Source organism: Macaca mulatta, chromosome 6, assembly GCF_049350105.2.
Source record: "Macaca mulatta isolate MMU2019108-1 chromosome 6, T2T-MMU8v2.0, whole genome shotgun sequence".
In the NCBI taxonomy this organism is placed as follows: Eukaryota; Metazoa; Chordata; class Mammalia; order Primates; family Cercopithecidae; genus Macaca; species Macaca mulatta.
In genome coordinates, this window is record NC_133411.1 from 103,680,923 (window position 1) to 103,697,899 (window position 16,977).

General features: G+C 57.6%; 1 protein-coding gene across 8 annotated transcripts in view; it reads right to left on the minus strand.

Annotated features, from left to right (window-relative positions):
• Positions 1-9,256: 9,256 nt before the first annotated feature.
• The window catches only part of LOC144329448 (SH3 domain and tetratricopeptide repeat-containing protein 1-like), a 52,269-nt gene continuing 44,548 nt past the window's right edge, over positions 9,257-16,977 (minus strand). For all 8 annotated transcript variants that reach the window (XM_078005018.1, XM_078005015.1, XM_078005020.1 and 5 more), the window contains 4 exons: positions 14,504-14,626; positions 13,642-13,798; positions 12,485-12,681; positions 9,257-9,657 (listed from right to left, as the gene is read on the minus strand). In XM_078005018.1, coding sequence (XP_077861144.1) covers positions 12,578-12,681; positions 13,642-13,777 — 240 coding nt within the window. In that variant the 5' untranslated portion in view covers positions 13,778-13,798; positions 14,504-14,626 and the 3' untranslated portion in view covers positions 9,257-9,657; positions 12,485-12,577. The remainder of the gene's footprint in view (positions 9,658-12,484; positions 12,682-13,641; positions 13,799-14,503; positions 14,627-16,977) is intronic.

Sequence of the window (16,977 nt, forward strand, 5' to 3'; positions counted from 1 at the left end):
TAGCCACCCCCTCTCCCCCCCTTGGCTATTGGGAGCCACCTCGCAGGGGGGTGAGCCACCCCCCGCGAGGTGGGGACCAATAGCCACCCCCTCTCCCCCCCTTGGCTATTGGGAGCCACCTCGCAGGGGGGTGAGCCACCCCCCGCGAGGTGGGGACCAATAGCCACCCCCTCTCCCCCCCTTGGCTATTGGGAGCCACCTCGCAGGGGGGTGAGCCACCCCCCGCGAGGTGGGGACCAATAGCCACCCCCTCTCCCCCCCTTGGCTATTGGGAGCCACCTCGCAGGGGGGTGAGCCACCCCCCGCGAGGTGGGGACCAATAGCCACCCCCTCTCCCCCCTTGGCTATTGGGAGCCACCTCGCAGGGGGGTGAGCCACCCCCCGCGAGGTGGGGACCAATAGCCACCCCCTCTCCCCCCCTTGGCTATTGGGAGCCACCTCGCAGGGGGGTGAGCCACCCCCCGCGAGGTGGGGACCAATAGCCACCCCCTCTCCCCCCCTTGGCTATTGGGAGCCACCTCGCAGGGGGGTGAGCCACCCCCCGCGAGGTGGGGACCAATAGCCACCCCCTCTCCCCCCCTTGGCTATTGGGAGCCACCTCGCAGGGGGGTGAGCCACCCCCCGCGAGGTGGGGACCAATAGCCACCCCCTCTCCCCCCCTTGGCTATTGGGAGCCACCTCGCAGGGGGGTGAGCCACCCCCCGCGAGGTGGGGACCAATAGCCACCCCCTCTCCCCCCCTTGGCTATTGGGAGCCACCTCGCAGGGGGGTGAGCCACCCCCCGCGAGGTGGGGACCAATAGCCACCCCCTCTCCCCCCCTTGGCTATTGGGAGCCACCTCGCAGGGGGGTGAGCCACCCCCCGCGAGGTGGGGACCAATAGCCACCCCCTCTCCCCCCCTTGGCTATTGGGAGCCACCTCGCAGGGGGGTGAGCCACCCCCCGCGAGGTGGGGACCAATAGCCACCCCCTCTCCCCCCCTTGGCTATTGGGAGCCACCTCGCAGGGGGGTGAGCCACCCCCCGCGAGGTGGGGACCAATAGCCACCCCCTCTCCCCCCCTTGGCTATTGGGAGCCACCTCGCAGGGGGGTGAGCCACCCCCCGCGAGGTGGGGACCAATAGCCACCCCCTCTCCCCCCCTTGGCTATTGGGAGCCACCTCGCAGGGGGGTGAGCCACCCCCCGCGAGGTGGGGACCAATAGCCACCCCCTCTCCCCCCCTTGGCTATTGGGAGCCACCTCGCAGGGGGGTGAGCCACCCCCCGCGAGGTGGGGACCAATAGCCACCCCCTCTCCCCCCTTGGCTATTGGGAGCCACCTCGCAGGGGGGTGAGCCACCCCCCGCGAGGTGGGGACCAATAGCCACCCCCTCTCCCCCCCTTGGCTATTGGGAGCCACCTCGCAGGGGGGTGAGCCACCCCCCGCGAGGTGGGGACCAATAGCCACCCCCTCTCCCCCCCTTGGCTATTGGGAGCCACCTCGCAGGGGGGTGAGCCACCCCCCGCGAGGTGGGGACCAATAGCCACCCCCTCTCCCCCCCTTGGCTATTGGGAGCCACCTCGCAGGGGGGTGAGCCACCCCCCGCGAGGTGGGGACCAATAGCCACCCCCTCTCCCCCCCTTGGCTATTGGGAGCCACCTCGCAGGGGGGTGAGCCACCCCCCGCGAGGTGGGGACCAATAGCCACCCCCTCTCCCCCCCTTGGCTATTGGGAGCCACCTCGCAGGGGGGTGAGCCACCCCCCGCGAGGTGGGGACCAATAGCCACCCCCTCTCCCCCCCTTGGCTATTGGGAGCCACCTCGCAGGGGGGTGAGCCACCCCCCGCGAGGTGGGGACCAATAGCCACCCCCTCTCCCCCCCTTGGCTATTGGGAGCCACCTCGCAGGGGGGTGAGCCACCCCCCGCGAGGTGGGGACCAATAGCCACCCCCTCTCCCCCCCTTGGCTATTGGGAGCCACCTCGCAGGGGGGTGAGCCACCCCCCGCGAGGTGGGGACCAATAGCCACCCCCTCTCCCCCCCTTGGCTATTGGGAGCCACCTCGCAGGGGGGTGAGCCACCCCCCGCGAGGTGGGGACCAATAGCCACCCCCTCTCCCCCCCTTGGCTATTGGGAGCCACCTCGCAGGGGGGTGAGCCACCCCCCGCGAGGTGGGGACCAATAGCCACCCCCTCTCCCCCCCTTGGCTATTGGGAGCCACCTCGCAGGGGGGTGAGCCACCCCCCGCGAGGTGGGGACCAATAGCCACCCCCTCTCCCCCCCTTGGCTATTGGGAGCCACCTCGCAGGGGGGTGAGCCACCCCCCGCGAGGTGGGGACCAATAGCCACCCCCTCTCCCCCCTTGGCTATTGGGAGCCACCTCGCAGGGGGGTGAGCCACCCCCCGCGAGGTGGGGACCAATAGCCACCCCCTCTCCCCCCCTTGGCTATTGGGAGCCACCTCGCAGGGGGGTGAGCCACCCCCCGCGAGGTGGGGACCAATAGCCACCCCCTCTCCCCCCCTTGGCTATTGGGAGCCACCTCGCAGGGGGGTGAGCCACCCCCCGCGAGGTGGGGACCAATAGCCACCCCCTCTCCCCCCCTTGGCTATTGGGAGCCACCTCGCAGGGGGGTGAGCCACCCCCCGCGAGGTGGGGACCAATAGCCACCCCCTCTCCCCCCCTTGGCTATTGGGAGCCACCTCGCAGGGGGGTGAGCCACCCCCCGCGAGGTGGGGACCAATAGCCACCCCCTCTCCCCCCCTTGGCTATTGGGAGCCACCTCGCAGGGGGGTGAGCCACCCCCCGCGAGGTGGGGACCAATAGCCACCCCCTCTCCCCCCCTTGGCTATTGGGAGCCACCTCGCAGGGGGGTGAGCCACCCCCCGCGAGGTGGGGACCAATAGCCACCCCCTCTCCCCCCCTTGGCTATTGGGAGCCACCTCGCAGGGGGGTGAGCCACCCCCCGCGAGGTGGGGACCAATAGCCACCCCCTCTCCCCCCCTTGGCTATTGGGAGCCACCTCGCAGGGGGGTGAGCCACCCCCCGCGAGGTGGGGACCAATAGCCACCCCCTCTCCCCCCCTTGGCTATTGGGAGCCACCTCGCAGGGGGGTGAGCCACCCCCCGCGAGGTGGGGACCAATAGCCACCCCCTCTCCCCCCTTGGCTATTGGGAGCCACCTCGCAGGGGGGTGAGCCACCCCCCGCGAGGTGGGGACCAATAGCCACCCCCTCTCCCCCCCTTGGCTATTGGGAGCCACCTCGCAGGGGGGTGAGCCACCCCCCGCGAGGTGGGGACCAATAGCCACCCCCTCTCCCCCCCTTGGCTATTGGGAGCCACCTCGCAGGGGGGTGAGCCACCCCCCGCGAGGTGGGGACCAATAGCCACCCCCTCTCCCCCCCTTGGCTATTGGGAGCCACCTCGCAGGGGGGTGAGCCACCCCCCGCGAGGTGGGGACCAATAGCCACCCCCTCTCCCCCCCTTGGCTATTGGGAGCCACCTCGCAGGGGGGTGAGCCACCCCCCGCGAGGTGGGGACCAATAGCCACCCCCTCTCCCCCCCTTGGCTATTGGGAGCCACCTCGCAGGGGGGTGAGCCACCCCCCGCGAGGTGGGGACCAATAGCCACCCCCTCTCCCCCCCTTGGCTATTGGGAGCCACCTCGCAGGGGGGTGAGCCACCCCCCGCGAGGTGGGGACCAATAGCCACCCCCTCTCCCCCCCTTGGCTATTGGGAGCCATGGTGGACTCACAGCCTGGTTACTATATTTTGAGTAGTATCATCTGCCTCTCTGGAAATAATGAACTGGTTTACAGACGGTTGTACACCCTCAGTGTATTGCTCTGGGAGCAATAATATAATTAATTATTATACATCAATGATCGATTTTAATAATTATCTGTAATACTATCAATTAATAATTTTCTATTAATTACAGATAATTCTTTTAAATAGATTATGATCTACTCCAAGAATTATTGTTTAATATTAATGTCATTTATCAATATTATTATTTCTTAATATTAATTATTAATTTTTTGCCGACTTCCCTTACTCTTGATTTAAGTCACATTAGTTGTTGATATCATTATTTTATTATTAGTTGTGTTAATATTATTAATTATTAATACTAATCGTTAACATTTTTCACCAGTATTTATAGTATCTTAATTGTGGTTTTTAATATCTGTGATTAATATTAATTTTTATATTTATTAATATTAATAATTAATAATCTTGTTTCTGATATCCTGCCAAGAGAGGATTATATTACTCCCAGTGTCGCAGAAAGTATACACCCCTCTATTATGTTATTCCTAGTAGCCAGGGGGTAAAGCATGACATTATTGAAACTACCGCAGTGTGTGTACATGCCGTCGGTCAGCTTGTTCCTTCTATCCAGGGTGGGAGAGGTTGATATGACTCCTAATATCACCGTGGACGTGGACCTCCACCGTGATATTTTCCCTAACATCCAAAGGTGGAGAGGGTGATGTTTCTTCCGATTTCGCTGGGGTTGTATACCACCCCTGTTATATGTTTCCTACTATCCAGCTGGCGAGAGGATGATATCAGTCTCAATATTGCAGGAGGTGTACACTCCTTGGTGATATTGTTCCTAATATCCAGGGACGGAGAGGATGATATCACTCCCATTAAAGCAGGGGGTGTACACCTCTTCTGTGACATTGTTCCTAATAGCCAGCCAGGGAGAGGAAGATATTACCGCTAATATCGCCGGGGTGTACACCCCCTTATGATATTGTTCCTTATATCCTGGGAGAGAGACGATGATACTAGTGGCAATGTCGCAGGGGTTGTACACACCCACTGTGCTATTGTTCCGAATAACACGATATGACTCCCAATATCACAGGGGGGAGGTACCTCCTCCTGTGATATTGTTTCTTATATTCAGGGGGAGAGGATGATATGACTCCCAATATCACAGGGGTTGTACACACCTCCTGCAATATTGTTCCTAATATCCCGAAGGGGAGAGCATAATATTACTCTCAATATCTCAGGGGGTGTACACCTCCTTTGTAATATTTTTCTTCATATCCATGATAGGAGAGGATGATAAGACTCCCAGTATGGCAAGAAGTGTACAGCCGGCTGTGATATAGTTCCTTATATCCAGGTAGGGAGAGGATGATGTTGCTGCCCATATCGTACAAAGTGTAAAACCCCTTCCATATTTTGCCTACAATCCTGAGGGGAGAGGATGATATTACTCCCAAAATCGAAGAAGGTGTACACCCCCCTGGGACACTGCGCCCAATATTCACGTTGGGAGACGATGACAATATGCCCAATATCGCAGGGGATGTACACCCACCCTAGGATATTGTTCCTATATCAAGTGTGGGAGAAGACGCTATTACTCCCAATAACGGAGGGGCTGTGGCTGTACACCCCTCCTGTGATATTGTTCTTTATATCCTAGGGAAAAGAGGATGATATTACACCCAATACTGCAGGGGGTGTACACCCACTCAGTGATGTTGTTCTTAATGTACTCCACCTCCCACCACCAGGGATATCGTTCCTAATATCCAGGGGAAGAGAGGATAACATTATGCCCAATATTGCTGGGGAGTATACACACCCTCTGTGATGTTGTTCCTAGTATCCAAAGGTAGAGACGATGATATTACTGGCCATTTCGCAGGGGGTGTACACCCTTCTGTGATATCGTTTTTGACATTCAGTTGGGGGAGACGATCACATTAATCCCAATATCGCAGAAGGTGTACAGACCCCTGTGATGTGGTTCCTAATGTACAGCGGAAAGAGAAGAATATTATTCTCAATATCGCAGGGTATGTAACCACCCTATCCCCTGTATATTGTCCCTAATATGCAGAGGGGTGGAGGCTGACAGTACTCCCAATATCCCAGAAGGTGCACACACACCTGTGATATAGTTTCTAATATCCAGCGGGAAAGAGGCTGATTTTACTTTCGATATCACAGTGGGTGTACACCGTCCCCAACCCCGGGGTATCGTTCCTAATATCCAGGCGGGAAGAAGATGACATTGCTGACAATATCGAAGGGGGTGGACAACTCTTCTGTGATATGGTTCCTGATATCCAGGGGGTGAGTGGATGATGTGTACACCCCGCCTGTGATATGAATCCTAAAACCTAGAAGAAGAGAGAATGACATTGCTTCCAAAAACACACGGGGTGTACACACCCCGCTGTGATATTGTTCCTCATAACTTGTAGGGGAGAGCGTGATATTACTTCCAATATGACAGTGGCTTGACACCCAGTCTGTGATATTGGTTCTGCACACCAACTCTGTGCCCCTCTTTTCCATGCGTTCTCTCCTCACTGTTGGAACCTCGGGGGAGGCTTTATCTCTGGTTACAGATGAAGAGACGAGGGGTCTGAGAGGTTAAGCAAGTTTGTTACTGGAAAGGGGTCCCGATCCAGACTCCAAGAGAGGTTTCTTGGATCTCACAGAAGAAAGAATTCGGGGCGAGTCCATCAAGTGAAAGCAACTTTATGAGGAAAGAAAAGGAATAAAAGAATGGCTACTCTGGCCGGGCGCAGCGGCTCACTCCTGTAATCCTAGAACTTTGGGATGCCGAGGCAGGTGGATCACCTGAGGTGAGAAGTTCGAGACCAGCCTGGTCCAACATGGCAAAACCCTGTCTCCACTAAAATACAAAACATTAACGGTGTGGTGGCAGGTGCCTGTAATCCCAGCTACTAGGAAGGCTGAGGCAGGAGAATCGTTTAACCCAGGAGGCGGAGGTTGTAGTGAGCCAAGATCATGCCATTGCATTCTAGTTCGGCCAACAGAGCAAGACTCCATCTCAAAAAAAAAAAAAAGAAAAAAAAAGAATGGCTGCTCCACAGGCAGAGTGGCCCCAAAAGCTGCTGGTTGCCCATTTTCATGGTTATTTCTTGATCATACGCTAAACAAGGGTTGGACGATTCATGAGTGTTCCAGGAAAGGGGTGGGCAATTCCCAGAACTGAGAGTTTCTGCCTTCCCTTCTGAGACCGTGTAGGGCAACCTCCAGATGTTGCCATGGCATCTGTAAACTGTCGTGGCGCTGGTGGGAGTGTCTTGTAGCAGTTAAGGCATTATAATTAGCACATAATGAGCTGTGAGGGCAATCAGAGGTCACTCTCGTGGCCATCTTGGGTTTGGGGCTTTGACCGACTTCTTTACTGCAACCTGCTTTATCAGCAAGGTCTTTATGACCTGTATCTTGTGGGGACCTCCTATCTCATCCTGTGACGAAGAATGCCTAGCCTACTGGGAATGCGGCCCAGCAGGTCTCAGCCTCCTTTTACCCAGCCCCCATTCAAGATGGAGTCGCTCTGGTTCACGTGCCTCTGACAAGCTGGCCTGGGTTGAGTGTCCCCTAGTGTGTGGTTGTTGGAGCTGTTCCTAGGAGTAAGAGGGATTGTCAGTAGGAAACAGGCCTCGGTTAGCCCTGGGGCTGGCACTCTGCCCCAGTATGTCGGTCTCATTTTAGTGGTGACAAAACTGGGGCTCAGAGACATCAACTCCCTCACCCCGAACCCCCAGACTGTGCGTGGTGGGCTGGGGTTTGAATGTGGGGCTTGAAGACCCATCATCTCCTCTGGTCCCCCAGTCTCTGCTGCCCAGGAGAAACAGGATCCCAGGATCCAGGCCCCTCATGGCACCAGCCAGGGTGGGTGGAGATGAGGAGGCACAGTTCCAAAGACCCCCGGACTCTGAGGCAGGTCGGGGGCCGAGAGCAACCCGGACCTGCGGACCCCACCCCGAGAAGAATGGCTGCAGGCCCGGCCCAGCGGGCAGGAGGTCTGTGTCCTCAGTCAACTTGACGGCGCTTCCCGCTCCTCCAGCCAGGCCGTGCCGTCTTCACGTTTCCAGTCATGCGGCCTCCTCTCCAATTCCCAAGCCCAACCCACAGAGACAACGATCTGGGGTCAACGTGAGGTTTGTCAGCAGCTCTGACCCGCTGCTTCCCGCCAGCCCCGCGGCCCGTTCTGGAAAGCTCTCTGCTGTCCCCTGGTGGGGAGGCTCGGGGCAGGGCTCTGGTTGCAAGCATGGGGTCCCAGAACCTCCTGGCTCTGTCACCTCTGCTCGGTGGAACACCAACCCAGGACTGAAGCAGCAGATGGGTGCCTGATTCCTTATTATCAGAGCTCCGCCCACTGGCAAGTCCCTCTCCGGGCCTCAGTTTCCCCTTCCATTAAACAAGGGGCTTGGGGGATACAAAGGAGAGGTAACAGCTTAGTGAGGATGGGAGGTTTCTTCTGGGGAGATGAATACATTTATGAAACTTGATGGCGTGAGTGGTTGCACAGGACTGTGAATGCACAAATGCCACATTATTTGCATTGAAATAGTTCATTGCATGCGATGTGAAAGTCACCTCATTTAAAGTGTTTAAAAGAGGGGCCTGGGAGAGTGCAGTGTATGTGAGAATCACGTGGGACACCCACAGTCTCTAACCTCGGTTTCCTTGCCGTAAACTGGCAGAGACCGTGTGAGCTGTGTTCCTTGGGCCAAGATTCCAAGAAGGAAAACCTGGGTTTCCAGGGACTGGGATGAGGGCCGGAGGCTGGAAGGGGAGGGGTATGTGGGGACGGCTGGGGGGCAGCCCAGATAAGGCTTTCAATACTGGGTAGCAGCGTCTACACAGGCGGAGATCCCCGCATCTCACTTCCCGCAGGGCTGACCAGTGGTCAGAGGTGGGACTGGCCAGGCCCGGCCCAACCAAGTCTGGGAGCAGAGGACACTGAGTGAGGGATCCCTGGGGCCACCCTCACTGGCCTGTGGCTCTCCTGACACCACAAGAGAGGTCCAGGAGCTGACCTTGGGTCCTAATGGGGGACATCTTCCTGGCTGCAGGCTGGCAGGGTGGTGTGGTGGTCAGTGTACTGGGCTCTGCGTCTCCGCCCCTACCTGCTGTGTGACGGTGGGCCAGACACCTAACCTCTCTGTGCCTCTATTTCTTCAATGGCGAACAGGGACACTAGCAGCCCCCACATCCAGGCACAGTGGCCTGAAGGTTAAAGGCAAGGGCGGCACGAGACCTACAGCAAGAGCTCTGAGCAGGGAGAGCAAGGAGCTGCCCAGAGTTCCACCACCATCTCCCCTCTGGCCGCCGAGGAAACCGAGGCTCATGATGACCTGGCCCAGGTCTGTTGGACTCACAGTTGTTCTCATCCCCAAGATCAGCGGGCTGCCACCAGGGAAGGAGATGGCCCCCAGACACAGCCCAGGAAGCACACAGGGAAGGATGCCCTGGGGACTTCGGTATGTTATTGCAAAAAAAAAACCATTTATTGCTATTTGAACCCTGCTTTCATGCCTCCATTTCCCAGAAAATGAGCCACGGGAGACACCAGGAGAGGGAGGAGACCATCCTCCTTGCACAAAACCCACTCCCTCGGATGCTGTCCTCAGCGAGGGTGGCTGGGGGCCAACCAGGGGGCCCACCCGCAGAGTGGCAGAGGAGGCAGGTTGACCCTGCGGATGTTGAGCTCTGTGGCGAAGGTCCTGGCCTTCTGGTAGAAGAGGAGCGACTTCTCACGGTCCAGGAGGAAGTTGTGGGAGATGGTGGCCGGCCGCGTGTAGATCTTCAGCTGTGCCTTCTTGTTGCCCAGGTCCACGGCGGCTGCCAGTGCCAGCTGGTAGTACCCGGCTGCATCAAACGGGTCCTGAAGGGGACAGGTCATGCTCAGCAAAAGGGGGACTCGGAGCCCGTCTTCCCAGAGGCCGTTCCTGTCTCCAGGTCATTCCACATGTCCAGCCAATGCTGGCTCACCCCATGATCCCTGAAGCCTGTGACACTGCTGTGGTCTCAGCTGCAGGAGGTGGGGATGACCCTGACACCCCTGGAAGCCTTCCTGACTGCCCCTACGCCCCACTCACCCCAAGTCTCCTGCCCCAGTGCCACCCTCTCTGCAGGCAGTGGCTGCTTTCCCCATGGGCTGAGGTCAGGGCAGATCCTGCCTGCTCTGAGAGTTCCATGCAGGGCCCGTGGCTCCAAGCCACAGCAGGGGCACAGCGTTGAGTGACCCAGGCTCCCCTCTGGCCCCTGTCCATGCTGACCATTTCCAGGCCCTCCACGGGACAGGCCAGGTACAAAACCATCTCACAGGTGTTCTCTCTGGCAATGTTCCCTGAAATATTGACGGAGTGTGACTCCCCAGACATCCACTCCCATTTTCAATGCATCTTTGGCTCAAACTCACCATCCCTGGGTTGGGATGCCGTCTCCCAGACCTCCTCCTTGACCCTCCCATCCCCCACCCGGCTTCTCCCCAGGCGCCTCCTCCACATGGGGTCACCCAAGGGACCTCTCTAAGACCCATGCCTAGCCTGTCCCTCTTTACCATCTCAAGATGACTCCCAGGGCCAAGGACAAAGTCCAAGATGCAGCAGTCCATTCCCCCACTGCCCCGCCCCACACACGGCGCAGGGGCGTGAGAAGGCCCCGAGTCACCGCCACTGCTCATCCAATGCCCCCCGGCCCAGCCGAACACTGGACTCTGTGCTGGGTACGTGGCTGAGCCTAATGTCCTTGCTCCCAGTCTGAGGGACCTGGGAGTGAACACTGACCACACAGGGTGGCCCGGGCTGTGGCAGAGGGAAGCCCAGGAGCCTGTGGGGGGCCCAGGAGGCCCCAGACTCAGCCAGGGGTGGAAGGCAAAGGCTTCCTGAAGGGGTGGGGGCATCCCAACTAAACAGGAAGGAGCCAGCCAATGCATATGTCTCTGCGTGTGCCTGTGCATGTGTCTGTGCATATTTGGGTGCCTGTGTGTCTGTGCGTGTTTGTGTGCCTGTGTGCATGCCTGTGTGTGTGTGCGTGTCTGTGTGTGCGCGCCTGTGTGTGCGTGTGCCTGTGCCCGTGTGCATTTGCGTGTGCATTTCCATGTGCCTGTAGTGTGTGCAGCAGCTAGTGAGTGGCAGGCTGAGCCAGGACACACCTAATCCTACCTATTCCAGGGCTCGCTCTCACGTGTAGACTAAAGGGGACCCCTTTTTAGAGGCAATCGGCAAAGATGCCCATTTACCCCTGCCTCTCTGCCAGCCTTCCAGGCCCCATGCAGCCCGGCTTTTTCTCCTACTCCTCTGGGCCCTGGGTCCAGAGCCTACTACACAAGGAGGAGGGTGTAGCCTTGGAAAGACAGCCGCCCTTGGGGAATTCCAAGGGGGCCTCCCTGTGGGAAGCTGGCCTGCGCTGACAGCATAGTCACGATGAGGCCCAGAGGGCTGTGCATGGGAAGGAAGACTGTGCATGGGAAGGAGGGCTGTGCATGGGAAGGAGGTGAAGGAGGCCTCTGCCCCTCAACCCCAACCGTGGACTTTGGCCTCTCAGGTACTACTTGGCCCTTTCCTTCCTCCTGGGCAGGCGGAGTGGGCGGCAGGCTTGACCAAAACAGAGAAAGGCCTCTTCTGGGAGGCCCGTCCACCTGGGTCCCAGGCGAGCCCCTGAGCGGTGAGCAGCGTCCCTCTAGGTCTGACACTTGGCACCTCCCTGTCTGGCTGGGACTTGGGAGGCCACAGGGACCACTTCTGACCACCAGGTGTCGTCAGCACTGGGCGGGGGCCTTCCGGGCAGCCCCAGGCCTGCGGTGGGGGATATGCGGCGGGGTCTTAGGGCTGCCCCAGCTCCTCATGTTGTTCTAAGGCCCCCAAGATCTCGGCCGCAGGACTGGAGTGCCCTGGCCCCTCAGCCCATAAGGAGCACTGACGCGGTGCCGGTGCGATGCTGAGGAGGGGCGGTGCCTGCTGGGCAGAGGGGTGGAGACACCCCAGGTCTGAGTCTGACAGTCCCAGCTCTCCACCCCTGCAGGGCTGGGGGCAGAGGGAGCACAGCACCTCCCCTCGAGACAGACCCGACCCAGCAAGGCCTCAGCCTGGCTGGCTGGGGCCCCGCCCCACCGCACCTGCCCTGAGCTGGGGTTTCCCTGTCTGTGAACCCAATGGTAAGACACTGGTCCCACCCCACCCTTCCTGGGTGATGTGAAAATTCAAGGTGTCTTGGAACTCCAGGAAGGAGTTGCCCAGTGCAGGCTGGCACCCTGGGCAGGCTTCCTAGACGAGGCGCCAGGATTTGGGTTGGATCTTGCAACGTTGATTCAATGTGAGGATGATGCCGTCCTCCGAAATGTCCTTCTCCCGACCCTGTTTTCTTTGTTAAATGCAACTTGACACTTGACTGTCAAGAATCAGCTTTGGTGTCATCTCCTCCAGGAGGGCCCCCCGACTGCAATCCTCCTTCTTTATCCAGAGGACACCATTGCCTACTCATGTGTCAGCCTCCCTGGCTGAGACTGAGTTCTTGAGGGTGGGGCCTGGCCAGCTTGGGAGCTAGGTTGTATCTGCTGACCTTGCCGGCTCCTCCAGCCACTTGCAGAGCTCCATGGAGGCCACTGGGCCATTCCTAAGGAAGGCTGGAACCCAGGCCTCTGGGGTCTGGGTGGAGATCCCACTCCAAGGGGGCCGGGAACACCCCAAGCCCTGCCCCTCCCCACCCACCTTCAGGTCGTAGAAGATGATGTCACCGAGCACCTGGTACACATTCACGTAGTGGAGGGTCTCCTCGTCGAACTCCAGCGGCGAGTTGCAGAGCTATAGGGCCTTGAGGTAGAAGTGCTCTGCCAGCTTGCCATGACCCAGCTGATGGTGCAGGGCGGCCAGCCGGTGGTAGGCCATGCGCTCATTCAGCTGGTCCCCTGGGGTGGAGGCCAAAGGGGCAGGTGTGAGGATGTGGCTCCCTGGGGCAGGGAGGGCACAGGCCCCTCTGGAGCAGGTATGCAGACCCCAGGCAGTACACCTGGCTTGCCTGCAGGCACCTGCGGTCACCTGGGCAGCTCTGGCCGGTCCCTTCTGGGTTCCCAGACTCACTTTCCCATCTGCAAAGCAGAATTAATAAGGCCTGCCCCTGTCTACTGTGAGGCTTTGGCAAAGTCGGACTTGGATGGCCCAGCTCTGTGCCTACACATAGCCACCTGCCTATGCTCACTGGTTTTAACCAGGGGAGCCCAAAAGCCATGCAGTCCAGGTGCTCCCAGGCACCCCGGCTCCAGGCAACCCACAGACATAACATCCGACTCCTCCTGGGTGTGTCACAATCGGAGCCCCCTACTTTGGGGAGTCAGCTGCACACCTACTGTGTACTGGGCCACAGGGCACAAGGCGCTGGGGCATGCGGCCTGCCTAGGGTTCCCTGTCTCTGGAGGGGGACAGACGACCCTGGCACAGCACCAGGGGATGCCCGGCCTTAAGGGGCAGACTGTTGGAAGGGGAATTGGGATTTTATCAGCCAGAGAGCTGGGTGGTTGATGAGGGTGGGAAGGGTACAAGAGAAAGGGAATATGCCACTCAGCCTGGCACATACAGGGACCAACGAGATGCCTGGCATGTCTGGAAGGCAGAGGGCACACTGGGCGGCCCTTGTGGTCAGCAGCGGGAACAGGCAGAGGAAACAGAGCTCAGTCAGGCAGGGAGCTCTGCACTGCGTGAGACCTCGGGCTGTGCCGCACAGCTGGACGGGGAAGCCAGTTGGGCAGATCTGCCTGCCTGGACAGGAGACCAGGAAAATCCAGCAGCTGTTTCAGCTCCTGCCCTGCAGTCCTGGAGGCTGGGCTCTGGCAAAGTGTGGGTCCTGGCAGGGTGGGGCTCAGGGGACTTACCCAGAGTGATGCTGAGTGCTAGGGCCACGTAGGCAAACTCCAAGCACTCCTGGGGATTTTCCAGTGTGGCCAGCAGTGCCACCAGCTTGTTGCACAGCTGTAGCTGCAGCTCCGCCTTGCGGTTGCCTGTAGTCATTGCCAGGGCCAGGACCCGGTCCTACCACACAGGCAGGTGGGGTCAGGTTTCCCGTAGCACCCACCTTGCCCAGCGCCCTCCTCAGAGCTCAAACATGTGCTTGGAGCTTCCCACACCCCAGCTACACCTGCACCTCCACACAGCTCTGTGCTCTGGGATAACACACAGTTCAGACACCCAAGTTGGGGGCTGAAGAGTCACCTGAGGCCCATCCAGCTACACCCGGCAGCCTCAGACCCGTCTCTCCCACCTGGCCACCGGGGGTCTGACTCGGGGGAGCCAGCACTCCTCTCTGCTCTAAAAACACCACATTTATCTGTGCCCAGGGCTGAGCCACACCGTGAGCTCAGAGGAAGGGAGAAGCCGTCCCACTTCGGGGTGCATGCAGACCCGGGCCTCCCACTGACACGCTGTGTGTCCTCTGACATGTCCCTGTGCCTCTCTGAGCCTCAGTTTCCTCATCTGAAAGATGGGGACAGAACTTCCCGCTCATGGTTGCTTGAGATCATCAGGTACAAGGGTAGAGCCATTGTCACATCCAGGCCCCGAGCGTTTGTCCCGGGCAGGGGCACGGTCAATATCATGCCCGGTGAGACCACTTGGAAACTAGCATGTGCATGGGTGGCCCTGCCTCCAGGTGGGAGGCCTCTGCCCTGCCACACCTGTGCCTCAGCCCTCCAGGTGCCCCCCTGAGGCCCACCCACATCAGCCCACAGGCCAGCTCACCCAGTAGAAGGACACAGCTTTCTCCTGCTCCCAGGCCCCACTGAAGAAGATGTCTCCAGCTGCCTCAAACAGCTCCGGCCCCAGGTTGGGGTCACCTGTGTACAGGACCACATTCTGTGCCACCTGAAAGGAGACAGAAGTTCCCTCAAGACCCACACCTGGTGAGGTGGCCATGCCCACCTTTTCCAGCCTCCTTCCTCTCACACACTACAGGTACACCTGAGCATTTTTCAGACCCTGTGCATTAGGGCTGCCCCCACCACTGGCATGAGGACAATGAACTGATGCACCTGAGTGCCAGGAGATGACTGAGCAGCTGCAGCCCAGGAGCCCGACACCTGTGAATCCTACCACCAGGGCTAGCCCTAGCCCACTCCCCCTGCACTCAAACCAGTCTCCGTGGACCCCAGATTGCTGGGAGCCCATACCCTGGCTCCTTTCTGCGTTGCCACATCCCTGCCACATCAAGAGTGTTTGTGGGTGGGCCTGGTCCCCTCTTGGCCATGAGCTCTTGATCCCTCTCCTCAGCTCAAGGAGGTATACAGCAGGTGCTCAGTAATGAAAGCTTCACCAGGCTCGTGGGCTTCACAATTTGTTCCGGATCACACTGTGTTTGGGAAAGCCTCTGAAAACAGCCACTATGATAGATTCATTGTGTAAGGAGATGTGCCATGTGTTGCTTGGAGCAAGTTCTTCTGTGTGTTAACTGAGTGGTCACATTATTTGAGCATGTGCTGTATTTGAGCAGGTGCTGGGCACTGTGAGGGGCTGCGCCTCTGCCCTCAGGGAGAAGATGCTGGCCACTGGGGGAGGATATGAGGGAACCAGTTGGAGGGAGGAAAAAGGCACACAACAGGTGCTCAGCAGTGGCTTAGGAATGAGTGGATGGATGGATGAATGGATGAGGAGATGTAGACACATGGATGGATGGATGAGTATGTGGATAGATTAATGCTGGGATGGATGGATGGACGGATGGATGGATGGATGGATGAATGGATGGATGGATGGATGGATGGATGGATGGATGGATGGATGGATGGATGGATAGATGGATGGATGGATGGATGGACGGACGGACGGATGGACGGACGGGTGGGTGGATGGATGGGTGGATGGGTGGATGGTTGGATGGGTGGATGAGTGGATGGATGGATGGATGGATGGATGGATGGATGGATGGATGGCTGGCTGGCTGGCTGGCTGGGTGGAATGATGTGTGTATGTCTGTATGTATGTATGGGTGGGTAGATAATGTATGGATGGGTGGAGGGTAGATGATGTATGTGCATATGGATGGATAGATGGTGGATGAATGTATGGATAAACAAATTGACAGATAGATGAATGGAGGGATGGATTAATAGGTAGATTGGTGGGTGGATGGATGAATGATGGATGGATGGACGAACAGTGAATGGATGGATGTGAGAAAGGATGGATGGAAGGATGGATGGATGGATGAATGGATGGGTGAATGGATGATGGATGGATGGAAGGATGAACAGGTGGATGGATGGATGATGGAAGCATGGATGGATGATGGAAGCATGGATGGATGATGGATGGATGGATGAATGGATAAAAGGATATGTGGATGGATGATGGATGGATGGAAGGATAAACTGGTGATTGGATGGATGATGGAAGGATGAACGGACAGATGGATGGAACAACAGGTGAATGGATGGATAGACGGGTGAATGGATGGATAAAAAGATGGGTGAATGATGGATGGGTGAATGATGGATGGATGAATGGACAGATGGATGAATGGACAGATGGATGGATGAATGGACAGATGGATGGATGATGGATGGATGGATGGATGGATGGATGGATGGATGGATGATGGATGGATGGATGAACAAATGAATGGATGGATGATGGAAGGATGGATGGATGAATGGATAAATGGATAGATGGATGAATGATGGATGGATGGATGAACAGGAGGTGAGTGGATGGTCGATGGAAGGATGGATGGATGACAGATGGATATATGGATGAATGGATAAATGGATGAATGGATAAATGGATGAATGGATGAATGATGGATGGATGAATGGTGGATGGATGAATGATAGATGGATGGAAGGATGAACAGGTGGATGGATGGAAGGATGGAAGGATGAACAGGTGAATGGATGGTTGATGGAAGGATGAATGGACGGATGGATGGATGAACAGGTGAATGGATGGATAGACGGGTAAATGGATGTATGATAAAAGGATGGATGATAAAAGGATGGATGGATGAATGGACAGATGGATGGATGAATGGACAGATGGATGGATGATGGATGGATGGATGGATGGATGGATGATGGATGGATGGATGAACAGATGAATGGATGGATGATGGAAGGATGGAAGGATGAATGGATAAATGGATAGATGGATGAATGATGGATGGATGGATGAACAGGAGGTGAGTGGATGGTTGATGGAAGGATGAATGGATGACAGATGGA